The following is a 15287-nucleotide window of genomic DNA, read 5'->3' on the forward strand; positions in this document are numbered from 1 at the left end:
AGTGAGTCCAGGATCACCTTGTCTGCACTCTTCAGTGCGTGATCATAGACTAGTGAGCCCAGGGTCACCTTGTCTGCACTCTTCAGTGCGTGATCATAGACTAGTGAGCCCAGGGTCACCTTGTCTGCACTCTTCTGTGCGTGATCATAGACTAGTGAGCCCAGGGTCACCTTGTCTGCGCTCTTCTGTGCATGATCATAGAGTAGTGAGCCCAGGGTCACCTTGTCTGCACTCTTCTGTGCGTGATCATAGACTAGTGAGCCCAGGGTCACCTTGTCTGCGCTCTTCAGTGCGTGATCATAGACTAGTGAGCCCAGGGTCACCTTGTCTGCGCTCTTCAGTGCGTGATCATAGACTAGTGTGTCCAGGGTCACCTTGTCTGCACTCTTCTGTGCGTGATCATAGACTAGTGAGCCCAGGGTCACCTTGTCTGCGCTCTTCAGTGCGTGATCATAGACTAGTGAGTCCAGGGTCACCTTGTCTGCGCTCTTCTGTGCATGATCATAGACTAGTGAGTCCAGGGTCACCTTGTCTGCGCTCTTCAGTGCGTGATCATAGACTAGTGTGTCCAGGGTCACCTTGTCTGCACCCTTCAGTGCGTGATCATAGACTAGTGAGTCCAGGGTCACCTTGTCTGCACTCTTCAGTGCGTGATCATAGACTAGTGAGTCCAGGGTCACCTTGTCTGTGCTCTTCAGTGCGTGATCATAGACTAGTGAGTCCAGGGTCACCTTGTCTGCGCTCTTCTGTGCATGATCATAGACTAGTGTGTCCAGGGTCACCTTGTCTGCACCCTTCAGTGCGTGATCATAGACTAGTGAGTCCAGGGTCACCTTGTCTGCACTCTTCAGTGCGTGATCATAGACTAGTGAGTCCAGGGTCACCTTGTCTGCGCTCTTCAGTGCGTGATCATAGACTAGTGAGTCCAGGGTCACCTTGTCTGCACTCTTCAGTGCGTGATCATAGACTAGTGAATCCATGGTCTCCTTGTCTGTGCTCTTCAGTGCGTGATCATAGACTAGTGTGTCCAGGATCACCTTGTCTGCGCTCTTCAGTGCGTGATCATAGACTAGTGAGCCCAGGGTCACCTCGTCTGCACTATTCAGTGTGTGATCATAGACTAGTGAGTCCAGGGTCTCCTTGTCTGTGCTCTTCAGTGCGTGATCATAGACTAGTGAATCCATGGTCTCCTTGTCTGTGCTCTTCAGTGCGTGATCATAGACTAGTGAATCCATGGTCTCCTTGTCTGTGCTCTTCAGTGCGTGATCATAGACTAGTGTGTCCAGGGTCACCTTGTCTGCGCTCTTCTGTGCGTGATCATAGACTAGTGTGTCCAGGGTCACCTTGTCTGCACTCTTCAGTGCGTGATCATAGACTAGTGAGTCCAGGGTCACCTTGTCTGCACTCTTCAGTGCGTGATCATAGACTAGTGAATCCATGGTCTCCTTGTCTGTGCTCTTCAGTGCGTGATCATAGACTAGTGTGTCCAGGATCACCTTGTCTGCGCTCTTCAGTGCGTGATCATAGACTAGTGAGCCCAGGGTCACCTCGTCTGCACTATTCAGTGCGTGATTGCAGAATACTGAGTCCAGGGTCCCCTTATATGCACACTTCAGTGCGTGATCATAGACTAGTGAATCCATGGTCTCCTAGTCTGCGCTCTTCTGTGCGTGATCATAGACAGGTGAGTCCAGGGTCACCTTGTCTGCGCTCTTCTGTGCGTGATCATAGACTAGTGAGTCCAGGGTCACCTTGTCTGCGCTCTTCTGTGCGTGATCATAGACTAGTGTGTCCAGGGTCACCTTGTCTGCACTTTTCAGTGCGTGATCATAGACTAGTGAGTCCAGGGTCACCTTGTCTGCGCTCTTCTGTGCGTGATCATAGACTAGTGAGTCCAGGGTCACCTTGTCTCACTCTTTAGTGCGTGATCATAGACTAGTGTGTCCAGGGTCACCTTGTCTCACTCTTTAGTGCGTGATCATAGACTAGTGTGTCCAGAGTCCCCTTGTCTCACTCTTCAGTGCGTGATCATAGACTAGTGAGTCCAGGGTCACCTTGTCTGCACTCTTCTGTGCGTGATCATAGACTAGTGAGTCCAGGGTCACCTTGTCTGCACTCTTCAGTGCGTGATCATAGACTAGTGAGTCCAGGGTCACCTTGTCTGCGCTCTTCAGTGCGTGATCATAGACTAGTGTGTCCAGGGTCACCTTGTCTGCACTCTTCAGTGCGTGATCATAGACTAGTGAGCCCAGGGTCACCTTGTCTGCGCTCTTCAGTGCGTGATCATTGACTAGTGAGTCAGGGTCACCTTGTCTGCGCTCTTCTGTGCGTGATCATAGACTAGTGAGCCCAGGGTCACCTTGTCTGCACTCTTCAGTGCGTGATCATAGACTAGTGAGCCCAGGGTCCCCTTGTCTGCGCTCTTCAGTGTGTGATCATAGACTAGTGAGCCCAGGGTCACCTTGTCTGCACTCTTCAGTGCGTGATCATAGACTAGTGAGCCCAGGGTCACCTTGTCTGCGCTCTTCTGTGTGTGATCATAGACTAGTGAGTACAGGGTCACCTTGTCTGCACCCTTCAGTGCGTGATCATAGACTAGTGAGCCCAGAATCACCTTGTCTGCACCCTTCAGTGTGTGATCATAGACTAGTGAGCCCAGGGTCATCTTGTCTGCACTCTTCAGTGTGTGATCATAGACTAATACGTTCAGGGTCACCTTGTCTGCACTCTTCAGTGCATGATTACAGGCTTGTGTCTTCAGCTTTCTCATATCTGAAGGCAATCTGAACTCATTTCCTGATGCTTGGGTACCAAGTGCTCTATCCACTGTGCTAACTTCTTTTCCTTCTGTATCTATTCTATTCCCTTAATCACTTAACAACCACTCTAGATTCCAGTCCTCCCTTTTTGAGCTAGGGTCTAGATTAGTCCTGGCTGACCTGGAATTCACTATATTGCTTCAGGCTTGCTTTGAACTCACAGTAATCCACCTATTCCTGCCTCCTCAATGTTTGGATTAAAGGCATGTTTCACCATCCTCATCTCTAGCCCTTCTTAATAATGTTGTAAAATATTTTATTTATTTATGAGAGAGAAAGAGAAATAGGGGGAGAGAGGTAGATAGAGAGAATGGGTGCACCAGACCCTTTGGCCATGGCAAAGCAAATCCAGACACATTCAGTTCCTTGTGCAACTGGCTTACATGGGTACTGGGGATTTGAACCTGGGACCTTTGGCTTTACAGGCCCTAACCACTGAGAAATGTCTCCACCCCCATCTTTAATACTAATTTTAAGGCTATCATACAAAGTAATGTGTCAGTGGCCTTTTCCTACATATCTGTCTTTCCTTTCTCTTTCTTTCTTTCTTTCTCTTTTTGGTTTGTCGAGGTAGATTCTCACGTTAGCCAAAGCTGACCTGGAATTCACTATGTAGTCTCGGGCTGGCCTCATACTCATAGTGATCCTCTTACCTCTGTCTCCAGAGTGGTGGAATTAAAGGTGTGTGCTGCCACACCTAGCTCTGCCCTTGTGTTTTATTCTCATTCATTTCCCCCCAAACGAAGTCTCACACGGAACATGGAGCTCATCAGTTGCACCAGACAGGCTAGCTATCCATCCCTGGGGCTCCTCCTGTCTCCATCTCCAGCAAAAGTGACCCTGGGTGTTGGGTTTTCCTGCTATGCAAGTATTCTAGTAGGCTGAGTGGAGCCAAGTACAGGGAAATCTGAAATTTAACTAAACAATGTACACATTCAACAAAAACCAGTACAGAATATTTGTGCAAGAGTTGGTATTGCAACAAACAGATCCTCTAACAAAGTCAAAGACCTGAAGGATGTGTGTTGCCCCACACCCTGAATCCTGCCAACTGGGAGGCTGAGATTATTGGTCTGTAATGGGTTCCAAGGTCAGCTTGTGACTGAGTGAGATCCTGCCCCCAGAAATGACAGAAAAGGAGACAAAGGTACTATAAATCAGGAAATTACCAATGACAGCCTCATAATATTGCTCATTTAAGAATGGCAAATCTGACTATCCATCAGATTTAACATGTAAGTCACCTGGTGTGTAAGGTGCACTCAGCACTTCCAGTGGAGGTGTATAGACCAGGTTTTGTGGTGGGTGCTGACCTGGTGTAAGTCCTGTTACCTTTGGGATGGCTTTGGACTCAGCTATGCTGCTCGCTCGCTTGGGTCCGTCTTTGCGGTGCTGTGCTGTGGGCTCAGGTCAACTGGCTGGGTTGGTGGGTCACTGCTCTGACCGCCTGTGCTGGGTGTTGTGTGGGTCAGCTCCTTTCTCCAGGTCTCCAGTGGTTGTTGGCACTTGCTCTGGTGGTGGGGGAACAGAGGCTGTGGATGGTGGCTGAACCTATTATGCTTTGTTCCCAGATCCTATTCCTCATGAGCAACTCTGCTGGTCCCTGCCAGCCCCACTTCAGGTTTCTGGAGTTTGTGAGGAGGCTGCTGTGAGGCGATGTGGTGGTTTGATTTAGGTGTCATCCATAAACTTGAGTGTTTTGAATGCTAGGTTCCAGCTGATGGAGATTTGGGAGTTAAGGCTTCATGGATGCAGCGTATTGTTGGGGGCAGGCTTATAGATGTTATAGCTAGTTTCCCCTTGCCAGTGTTTGGCACACTCTCTTGTTGCCACAGTCCAGCTTATGTTGGCCATGGGGTGATGTCCACCCTCTGCTGGTGTCATCGTTTTCCCCTGCCATCGTGGAGCTTCCCCTTGAGCCTGTAAGCCAAAATAAACCCACTTTTCCCACAAGCTCCTATTTGTTGGGTGATTTCTATCAGCAAAGCAAACCAGACTACAACAGGAGAAAATCCCCTCATCTGGATTTTCTTGTGGCTCAGGCCGAGCCTGATGATCATGGCCACATGGACCTGGTGCTGCTGCTGCTGGACCCACTTCTGCCTGCCTCTGTGGTCTCTAGACCCTCGGAATGTCTCCTACTTCTCTATTTTGGTTGATATTTTCTTATACTCCTTTACTTTTCAGTAGACGAGTGTATTTTGCTGGTGGTTTTTTTTTTCCCTCCTGCACGCTGCTTTGGTGTAGTTTCTTTTTCTTTTTCTTTTCTTTTTTTTTTTTGGTTTTCTGAAGTAGGGTCTCACTGTATCCCAGGCTGACCTGGAATTCACTATGGAGTCTCAGGGTGGCCTTGAACTCACAGTGATCCTCCTACCTCTGCCTCCCGAGTGCTGGGATTAAAGGCGTGCGCCACCACGCCTGGCTTGGTGTAGTTTCTACACCACCATCATACCCAGAAATCCTCCTACCTATCTTCTGTGTTAAATGTATATTTCTTTCTCTAGATGTGGGATGTTTTGTGCTATAATTTAGTTGAATAAAATGTGTGTGTCTTCAATATATACCTTTGTTCTTCCTATCTTGTGGATTCCTAGATTTGGTCTTTTGATTATATTGTATTTCTGGTCATTCATGCTCATTTTATTTATTTATTTATTTATTTATTTATTTATTTATTTATTTATTTATTTATTTTGAGGTAGAGTCTTACTTCAGAATGACCAGGAATGGAGCCTGTCGTTCCAGGGTGGCCTCAAGCTCATGGCGATCCTCCTACCTCTGCCTCCCAAGTGTTGGGACTAAAGGTGTGTTGTGCCACGCCTGGCTATTTTTTCCTTATTTATGTTTGTATGTGGTATTTGTTAAGCTTTGTCTGTTGGCTTTGCTTGTCTTTCTCAGGAAGATCTTCCGGTCATATGTGTTAGAGGAATGGCCTGAGGTGGGATGCTGGTACTATCTTTGGGAATCACCCCTTTGCAAGGAAGGGCAGTCAGTCATGCTTACATGGCCTTTATGTTGTTGCTGGTGTATGAGCACTGACGTTGAGGGGTGAACAATGTGGTCAGAGAAGTCCCAGTTGTGTCTCACAGTTCCTGGTAGACTGGGTACAGCGCCATATGTCTTATTAATGAATGCAGAGCTATTGAAAGTCATATATTCAACACAGACATGATTCATTTGTTTCAAAAGGATCCTAGTATCCATGTGTGCATTCCAAAGAACTCTTTGCTGTTCTTTGGTTCTTACATTCTTTCCAGAACATCTTTGATAATGGTGTGTGAGCCTTGCAGATTGGAATAGAGGTGCATTTCTTTTATTTTGATTTTATTTTATTTGTTTATGAGAGAGATAGAGGGAGAGAGGGGGAGGGAGAGAATTGGCACACCAGAGACTCTAGCCACTGCAGTTGAGTTCCAGATGCGTATGCCACCTTGTGCACATGCATGGTCTTGTGTGCATCCATCAACTTGTGCATCTGGCTTATGTGGGTTTGGGTGAGTTGAACCTGGTCCTTAGGCTTCATAGGTGAGTGCCTCAACTGCTAAGCCATCACTCCAGCCCCTCTTTTTTTTTTTTTTTGAGGTAGGGTCTCACCATGTCTCAGGCTGACCTGAATTAACTATGTAGTCTCAGGGTGGCCTTGAACTCATGGCGATCCTTCTACCTCTGCCTCCCAAGTGCTGGGATTAAAGGTGTGCACCACCATTCCCAGCATCCTCTTTTTTTTTTTTTTAAAATGCTTTAGGGCTGGAGAGAAAGCTTAGCATTTAATATGTTTGCCTGCAAAGCCAAAGAACCCAGGCTTTATTTCCCAGGACCCACAAAAGCCTAAAGTATCCCATGCATATGGAGTCCATTTGCAGCAGTGGAGGCCACAGAGTACCCATTCTCTCTATATTTATGTCCCCTTCCAGTTTCTCTCTCTCAAAGAAATAAACAAGTAAAAAACTTTATTTGAGAGAGAGAGAGAGAGAGAGTGAGCCTGAGAGCGAGAAAGAGAAAGTATGGGTGTGCCAATGCCTCATGTCACTACAAATGAACTCTGGATGCATTTAGCACTTTGCACATTTGGTTTCACCTGGGAATTGGAGAATTGAACCTGGGCCATCATGCTTTTCAGGCAAGTGCCTTTAACCATGGAACTGTACTTCTGGCCTCAAGATATCTTTCTTTCATTTTTTTAACATATATATAATATATATATTTATTTTATTTATTTATTTATTTATTTATTTATTTATTTATTTATTTATTTATTTATTTATTTTGCATCTGTCTTACGTGGGACCTGGAGAATCAAACCAGGATCCTTTGGCTTTGCAGGCAAATACCTTAAGCACTAAGCCATCTCTCCAGCCCCCAAGATATCTTTCTTAATGACGATCACTAGGATCACAAGATTGAATATAATTACTTGAAACTTTACAATAGAGACCACTCTTTTTGGCTGGGTATGTTAGTCTAGATTTTGCACAGATATGTGTGCACATGACCAGGCATGTGTGTGTATGATTATGGATGAATCAATAAATTATGTATACATGCACATTGCTATATATATGCATAATATACATACATATCTATCTATCTATCTATCTATATCTTTATATCTATAGAGAGAGAGTAAATAGTCTGATGGGTAGTATGTAGGTGATAGTTTGATGACAGACAGTTTTTGATAATGACCCTGGAGTATATGTAGAAAGGCATTGAAAAGGGACATGTAGAAAGGGAATATGTAGAAAAGGCAAATGGTAAAAAGGTCCATGTAGAAAAGAAACATGTAGAAATGCCTATGTAGAAAAGGTCCATGTAGAAACGGTCCATGTAGAAAAGGTCCATGTGGAAAAGGACAATATAGAAATTGTCCATGTAGAAAAGGCCCATTTAGAAAAGGCCCAAGTAGAAAAGGCCCATGTAGAAAAGGTCCATGTAGAAATGGTCCATGTAGAAATGGTCCATGCAGAAAAGGACAATATAGAAATTGTCCATGTAGAAAAGACCATGTAGAAAAGGTCCATTTAGAAAAGGCCCATGTAGAAACGGTCCATGCAGAAAAGGACAATATAGAAATTGCCCATGTAGAAAAGGCCCATGTAGAAAAGACCCATGTAGAAAAGGCCCATATAGAAAAGGACAATATAGCTATTGTCCATGTAGAAAAGGTCCATGTAGACTAGACCTATGTAGAAAGGCACATGTAGGCAAGGCTCATGTAAAAAAGGCACATGTAGAAAAGGTACATGTAGAGAAGTGACATGTAAAAAAGTACATGTAGAAATTTTACATGTCAAAAAGGTCCATGTAGAAAAATTTATGGTGAGGGAGCTCAGAGAACCCTTAAGCATGATGGATTGAATATCACTGAACATCAGCGAGGCGGTAACGTTTCCCAGGGGACACTGAGGGTGTGGCTCCTGGAAGGCAATCAAAGGTCATTATAGAGCAGCCTCAGTGGCGTCACATGTTGATGACATGTTCATGTCTAGTGAATGACTAAATTCTAGACTAGGACGGAGATCCCTCTGCTCCCCCGTGTCACCATACGTGGTAGAGCATGGCCATTCCATGCTGAGGTCACTGCTCCAGTCTGGGCTTTAAGCCACCACAGGATGAGCTACCCTGGGAATGTGGTTTCCAGACATCAGGTGATTTGGGCTCTTGTTTTGTGTCTCTCCAGGGTCACTAGTCGAGCCTTCCATCTGGGCAGTCCCAGGATCTGTGATTCCTGTGGGGAGCTCTGTGACCATCTTCTGCAGGATCCCTCAAGGGGTGATGAAAGTGCGTCTGTATTGTGCAGAACCTACACCAGAGCTGTATACCCCAACCATACAGGGAGCCCAGGACCTGGCTGAGTTCTCGTTCTTGCATGTGACACACGTCAAGGCAGGGAGTTACTACTGTGAATACTGGGATGAAAGGCACATTTTTGAGCGCAGTGACAAACTCAGGCTTGTGGTCACAGGTGAGGATCCACACAAAGACTCCGTCTTCTAACCTCAGTGTCCACCACCTACCTCACTGGACTGCACGTGCCCCATCCCAGACCTCTTCCTCCGTGTGCTGGCTCTGACCCTCCCTCTGCGCTCTGGTCACAGCTCTATTCAAATGTGTGACTACAGCTTCCAAGAGATGCACCTCATGACACCTGACACATACAGTGTCCCCTGTCATCTCTGTTCATTAAAAATGATGCAACTAAGCCAGGCATGGTGGCCCAAGCCTTTATTCCAGCACTCGGCAGGCAGAGGTAGGAGGATCATTGTGAGTCAAGGCCGCCCTGAGATTACATAGTGAATTCTAGGGCAGCCTGGACTTGAGTGAGACTCTACCTTAAAAATATATATATAATTTTGCTTCAAATCTCTGCAGATGGGCAAAGGTTGGATTTCTTTTCTGCCATCTTTCCTTCTCTCAGGTCAGATCATGTAACTAATGTGGTTATTGTAACAATTTCAATAACTGAGTCTATTCACTTCCAGGTATCTACAAACAAAGCCCGTCTCTGATTGTCCAGTCAGACCCTGAGATGGGATGGAGAGGAATTGTAACTCTCATCTGTCAGACACCTGATTTCCATAGCTTCATTTTGTGCAGAGCCAGAGGGCCTTCCTTCCCCCAGAACTGTTCACGTCAGAACCACAACACGTTCTTCATCTTCCCTGGGAGCCTGGTGGAAAGGACAATCTATACATGCTATGGCTCTCCTGATGAAACATCCTATCTCTGGTCACTGCCCAGTGATCCCTTTGAGCTTCCAGTCACGGGTAAGGACATGCCTGCCAGCCCCTTTACTCTTAGAGATGCCTTAGAGATGTCAGGCTGGGGAGGTCAAATCTACTGTCTGTCACGTATTGGTTTTTGTCTTCTGAAGCACTGGGTTCTGAATATTGTAGGTTCACTAGGTCAATTTAGGGCAGACACAGGTGAATACTTTGGATGGAAGAAAGTCCTTATTCATTGATTATCAGATGCTGTGTTATCCAATGGTGGTCCTTTGCAACCATCATGACTGGAGGGAAACCACTCAGCGGCTGCTGTGTTTCCTCATGCAGTTCTTTGTTAGACATTACAAAAGGCAGGGAGAGAAAAAGAGAAAGAGAGAGAGGGAGAGGGAAAGAAGAGAGTAGACGAGAGAGGGACAGAGTGCGAGCGAGAGAGAGGGAGAGAGAGAAGGTATGCCAGGGCCTCTAGCCACTGCAAACAAAGTCCAGACACATGCACTACCTTGTGCATCTGGTTTACATGGGTACTGGGGAATAGAACCTGGGCCCTTAGGTTTGCCAGGCAAGTGCCTTAACCACTAAGAAATTTCTCCAGCCTATGGAACTTTTCTTGTGGCAAGTTCAACAGACTGGCCTTTTTAATGTGTGTGTGTGTGTGTGTGTGTGTGTGTGTGAGAGAGAGAGAGAGAGAGAGAGAGAAATACTTGGCATTCCAGAGCTGCAGCCACCTCATTCAAACTCTTGGTGCATGTGCCACCTTGTGAGCATGTTCAACATTGCGTGATTGGGTCATTGGGTGTCTGGCTTACAGGAGACCTGGAGTGTTGAACATGAGTCCTTCGACTTCACAGGCAAGTGCCTTAACTGCTAAGCCATCTCTCCTGCCCACAGGAACTTTATAAAAATATTGATTGGTTTGACAGAGAAGAGAGAGAGAGAGAGACAGACAGACAGACAGAAGGAGAACTCCAGGGCCTCCAGCTTTTGCAAAAACAAACAAAAGAAAATTGTGTGTGTGTGTGTGTGTGTGTGTGTGTGTGTGTGTACACCAGGGTCTCTTGCTGCTGTGATAGACTCCTACACTGCTTTATGTCAATGGCTGGGGTATTGCATCCGGGCCAGCAGCTTTGTGTCCAAGTGTCTTTACCATCCCAGACCTCTTCCTCCGTATGCTGGCTCTGACCCTCCCTCTGTGCTGTGGTCACAGCCCTTTCAAATGTGTGACTACAGCTTCCAAGAGATGCAAGAACTGTCTCCTCAGACTCTTCTGTTTGTTTTTCTCCAAATCCTATTTTTCTTTCTGAAGTTTCCCCTCTCATGTTGCTGGCTTTTTCATGCATGTTTCTGACTTTGCCCTCCACTCTGCGGACTTTTTCGATATGGCTGACTGTCCTCTCTCAGTTTATGGATAGACTTTATCACCCCGCTAGTATCCTCAATGAAACCATGCATTGTTTTTACCAGAAACCTTTTGAGTTATTCACATATCATTTTAATTACTTCAGTCTCTTTGAGTTCACTAGTTGAGGAGTTATAATCACTTAAATCAGTCTTCTTGCCTTGCCCTTTTGGCTTTCTCATGGTTTCTGTGTTGAAATTTATGAATGTGTTGATTTTGATATCACTTCCAGGGCTGGGGGGCGATTTTCTCATAGAACAGCCAACTGTAGCAGGCTCAATCCCAATTACTACCTTGTGTGTGAAAACAAACTGCTGTCAGAAGCTCAACACCCCTAAATTGTGCAAGACCTTCAGTACACTTAGGTCACTTGCAGTCCATTAATGCATCATAATTGACCATAGAAATCACCCACAGGAGAACTACATTAGAATGTGCTGTGTAACTTAAAATGATTTGGAGCTTGTATGGAAATTGTAAATGAATGAGGTAAAGGAAGGAGGCAAGTGCACGGAGAAATGGAGAGGTAAGAATAAATAAAAGAGAGAGAATAGTAGTAGAAAAAACGTTACAGTGAAAGAAAAAGAAAAATTCAAGAAGTCAGTGTCATCACTGTCCCAGGCAAGCCTTCAGAACCCCAAGGAGCAGGTACTTATTCAATGAGAAAATAGTAAAATTGAGTACAGAAGCACCTAGAGTGGATTCCTCTATCTAGGCAATTGCTATTCCTTTTGTGAAGTTAGAGCTGAAATCTAAACAGCTGAGTGCCTGTGTGAGCATTCCATCTGGAACTAATAACTGGGTGTCAACCAAGCCAGTAGCCATTGCTCACACAGGAGATTCGAGACAATATACTAGAACAAAGAGTGTCACAAGGACAGCACCAAAGAAGTAGGCACCCATTCTACACTAAGATTTGGAATGGTTCTGCATGTGTATCTTTTTTTGACGCAAGCCCAGCAGACTGGTTTCTTTAAGTGAGAGAGAGAGGCAGAGAGACAGAGAGAGAGGGAGAGGGAGAGGGAGAAGCAGAGAGGGGAGAGAGGAAAGAGGAGAAGGACAGAGAGAGAGAGGGGGGGGGGGAGAATTTGCATGCCAGGGACCCCAGCCACTGTAAATAGACTCCAGAAGTTTGCACCACCTTGTGTGCATGTGCAGCCTTGCGCCTGCATCACCTGTATGAGCTGGAGAGTCATATATGGGTCCTTACTCTTTGTGGGCAAGTGTCTTAAGTACTAAGACATCTCTCCAGCTTATGTGTCTCTTTTATAAGCCCTGTTTCAAAGATTTAAAATAACTTTGAATGTCAAAGTGTGGTTGAGTCTAAACAGTTCCTAACTCACTCAACTGAGAAACCTCCACAACTGTTTTTCTTTTATTGTTATGCATATGTTGGAAACAACTTTAGAACTCACATAGAGACATGTTTGTTCAAGAAGACCAAATGTAATAGGTATTAAAAAAAACAAGTACTAAGAATTCGGTATCAGTTCAAATTAGAAATAAATCAAATGTTTATTCTTTCCCCCAGCGTCTTCAATTTCAGATTATCAAACACAGAATATCATCCGGTTGAGTCTGGCTGCCCTTCTTCTGTTAACCCTTGGGGCTTTATTGCTGGAATATTGGAAGAGCAGAAATCTGCATGGGGCATCCAGTGATCTCTCAGCTGGGAGCCTAACTATGCCTCCCTAACCCTCATCAAAGTGCTGAAATAAATACTTTAAAAGGAGGTGTGATTCTTCTTTTCAGTATCTGGGGGCTGTGTGGAATCAGAGACAGGTGATCACGGAAGAGGAGACCAAGAGGTCAGCATAAGACACTCTGCCCCACTTGGTTTATTTTCCCCTGAGACTGGTGTGATGAGTATTTGATTTTTTCTATTGTGTCATGGCATGCGACGATATCCTAATCTCTCAGTTGCATACAGGAGCAATCCTTCATTCTTATCAACAAATTTTGCAGTGGCTGTGGGTTCTGTGCTCTGGGTACAGGGTGGGATCCATTGCGCTCCCAGGACCTATGTTCTCAGCAGCAGTGGAAGGACAGCTCCACTGTTGGATGTGCTGGGCTCACAGTTCATAGGCCTGGTTCTGGCTGCCCTGGGGCTGCTGCATATCTGTCTCCCAGGGGCAACCAAGCAACTGCGGAGCAGGGTCTTAAAGGGCTGTGGGTGCGACAGGAAGAACCACCCAGGAGACAGCTTCAGAGAACAGCTTGTTTACTTGCCAGGGGAATGGGTTAATAAGCATCTGTGAAAGAGTGGGGAGAGGTACTGGTCATCAGGTTGAGTTCGAAGGGCCTGCTGATGCCTAATTAGCATGTAATGATGTCATGGGTGAGTGGGAAAGGGTCACAGGATTTAAGTAGTAGCAGCGGGAAAAGGTATGGGGTACAGGTCGTAGGGGCATTGTCTGTGTGAAGGCTGTTGGCTGATACTTCATTAACATATAGGGACATGCCAGGCAAGTGGCAAGACTTCACAAGGCTCTGGGGGAAGTGAAACCTAAGTCTTATGAGGAAGTCCAGGTGTCCTGGGCTGGGGGGAGGGAGTGGCCTCACTGCTGCAGGCCCAGGCCTGAGGTTATGGGGGTCTAGCCTTGCTGCCACCTCCTATAGCCTGGGCCCCTTAGCCTGCCTGGCAGCTCAGGCCCATTTTAACCCTCAGTGGCCAGGGGCCCTTACCTGTGCCTGACACATAGGGACCAGCTGAGATGCATCACTTGGTCCTTGCTTTGAATGACAGAATGTCAGCTCCCTATGTTAACAAAATCATCCTGAGTAGTTGTCCTAGAAACCTCTTGAGCACATAAATTTTGAGAATTGTGCACTCTTGCTTGCTCCTTCTTTTTTTTTTTTCCCCCAGCTGTATGATAGAGTTTTTAATGATATGTCATAGTAGTCTGCCTTCTAGAACATCTTTGAGAACAGAGTCCATCTTATAATTGGACATACTCTAGCCAGCTAGAATACCATCTGACACATGCTTCCATGGGATGCATACTGGATAAAGGCATCTAATTAGTCTAAGTACACATACACACAAAGGAAATATAAAGGCATATTTTTCAAATTCATTTTCAAATCCAGCAAAGTCTGTAAAAAAGTGACGATTAGAAGTTGGTCAAACGGTGGCTTATTCTGCTGGATTTTTAATATACTTGTTGATAATAATTGCCTTATTGAGATGATCTTTTTTTTGAATATGAACTTTATTTTATTTTATTTTTTATGTTTTTTTCCCACAATTTTTATTAACATTTTCCATGATTATGAAAAATATCCCATGGTAAAACCCTTCCCCCCCCCCCGCCGTTTTTTTTTCTTCTTATGTCACCATTCAACATTGCCTGGTGTGCCTGTAGTTCATGTGTTATTGGCTGAATTTTACTTCTATCAATCACCCTGTAGAAAATGCAGGGATAGGGCTGAAAAGGCTTAAAGGTTAAGGCACTTGCCTCTGACGCATACGGACCCAGGTTTGAGTTTTTAGCACCCACGTAAGCCAGATGCACATGGTGTTGCATTCATCTGGAGCTCATTTGCAGTGACTAGAGGCTCTGGCATGCCCATTCTCTTTCTCTCTCTCTCTCTGTCTCTCTCTAATAAATAAATACATAAAAATAAACTACTAAAAAAAAAAAAGAAAAGGCAAGGATAATGTAATCACTTTGTTAGCAGAAACAACATGTCTTAATATATGTTATAACTTACTCTGTGAGCGGGAGTGCATGTGTGGGGTCACTGTGTTCCTTTCCCTCTCATCTCTGCCCGGGGTGAGGTTGAGTGCTTTTAGGAATGAGGAATGTAGGTATGAATGAATCAGGTCCCTTTGTCATACTTGAAACCTTTCTTTAATGATAAAGACTTAATAGTGAAGACCTCTAAGAAATCAGAACAGTGAAAATGGAGAAAGCAGGGAGTCCCTCTGTGTTAGTGAACACATCCAGGCCTCAAATTAGAAGTAGTATTTCACACTTAAAAAGTAAGTAAAATTCCTAAAATGAATCACATAGATATTTAAATGTTCTCTTTATTTCTTTACTTATTTTGAGAGGGGGGGGGGGCGGAAAGAGCTTGCTGCCATTGCAAACACATGCACCACCTTGTACATTTGGCTTTATATAGGTACTGGGAATCAAACCTGGGTCCAAGTACCTTAACTGCTAAGCTATCTCTCCAGCCCCACACAGTTATTAGAAAGAAGAGTCCAAATATCTTTTAATCCTTTTTCATGCCAAATAATCTAAGATATCACAATCACTTAGAAAAGTATAATAAAGAAAAAAAAAATCTGTAGTAGATTTCAAGTATTCAATAATCTGCAGAATAATTGATGTTTCA

The 15287-nt window shown here is 45.0% G+C and overlaps 1 protein-coding gene across 1 annotated transcript in view; it reads left to right on the plus strand.

Annotated features, from left to right (window-relative positions):
- Nucleotides 1–12638, plus strand: part of LOC101616107 (immunoglobulin alpha Fc receptor-like) — an 18854-nt gene extending 6216 nt beyond the window's left edge. Inside the window, exons 3-5 of the mRNA XM_045133331.1 lie at nucleotides 8500–8784; nucleotides 9302–9586; nucleotides 12475–12638. Of these exons, the coding sequence (XP_044989266.1) occupies nucleotides 8500–8784; nucleotides 9302–9586; nucleotides 12475–12638 (734 nt within the window). The remainder of the gene's footprint in view (nucleotides 1–8499; nucleotides 8785–9301; nucleotides 9587–12474) is intronic.
- Nucleotides 12639–15287: the final 2649 nt, after the last annotated feature.

This window comes from Jaculus jaculus, chromosome 14 (assembly GCF_020740685.1).
Source record: "Jaculus jaculus isolate mJacJac1 chromosome 14, mJacJac1.mat.Y.cur, whole genome shotgun sequence".
In the NCBI taxonomy this organism is placed as follows: domain Eukaryota; kingdom Metazoa; phylum Chordata; class Mammalia; order Rodentia; family Dipodidae; genus Jaculus; species Jaculus jaculus.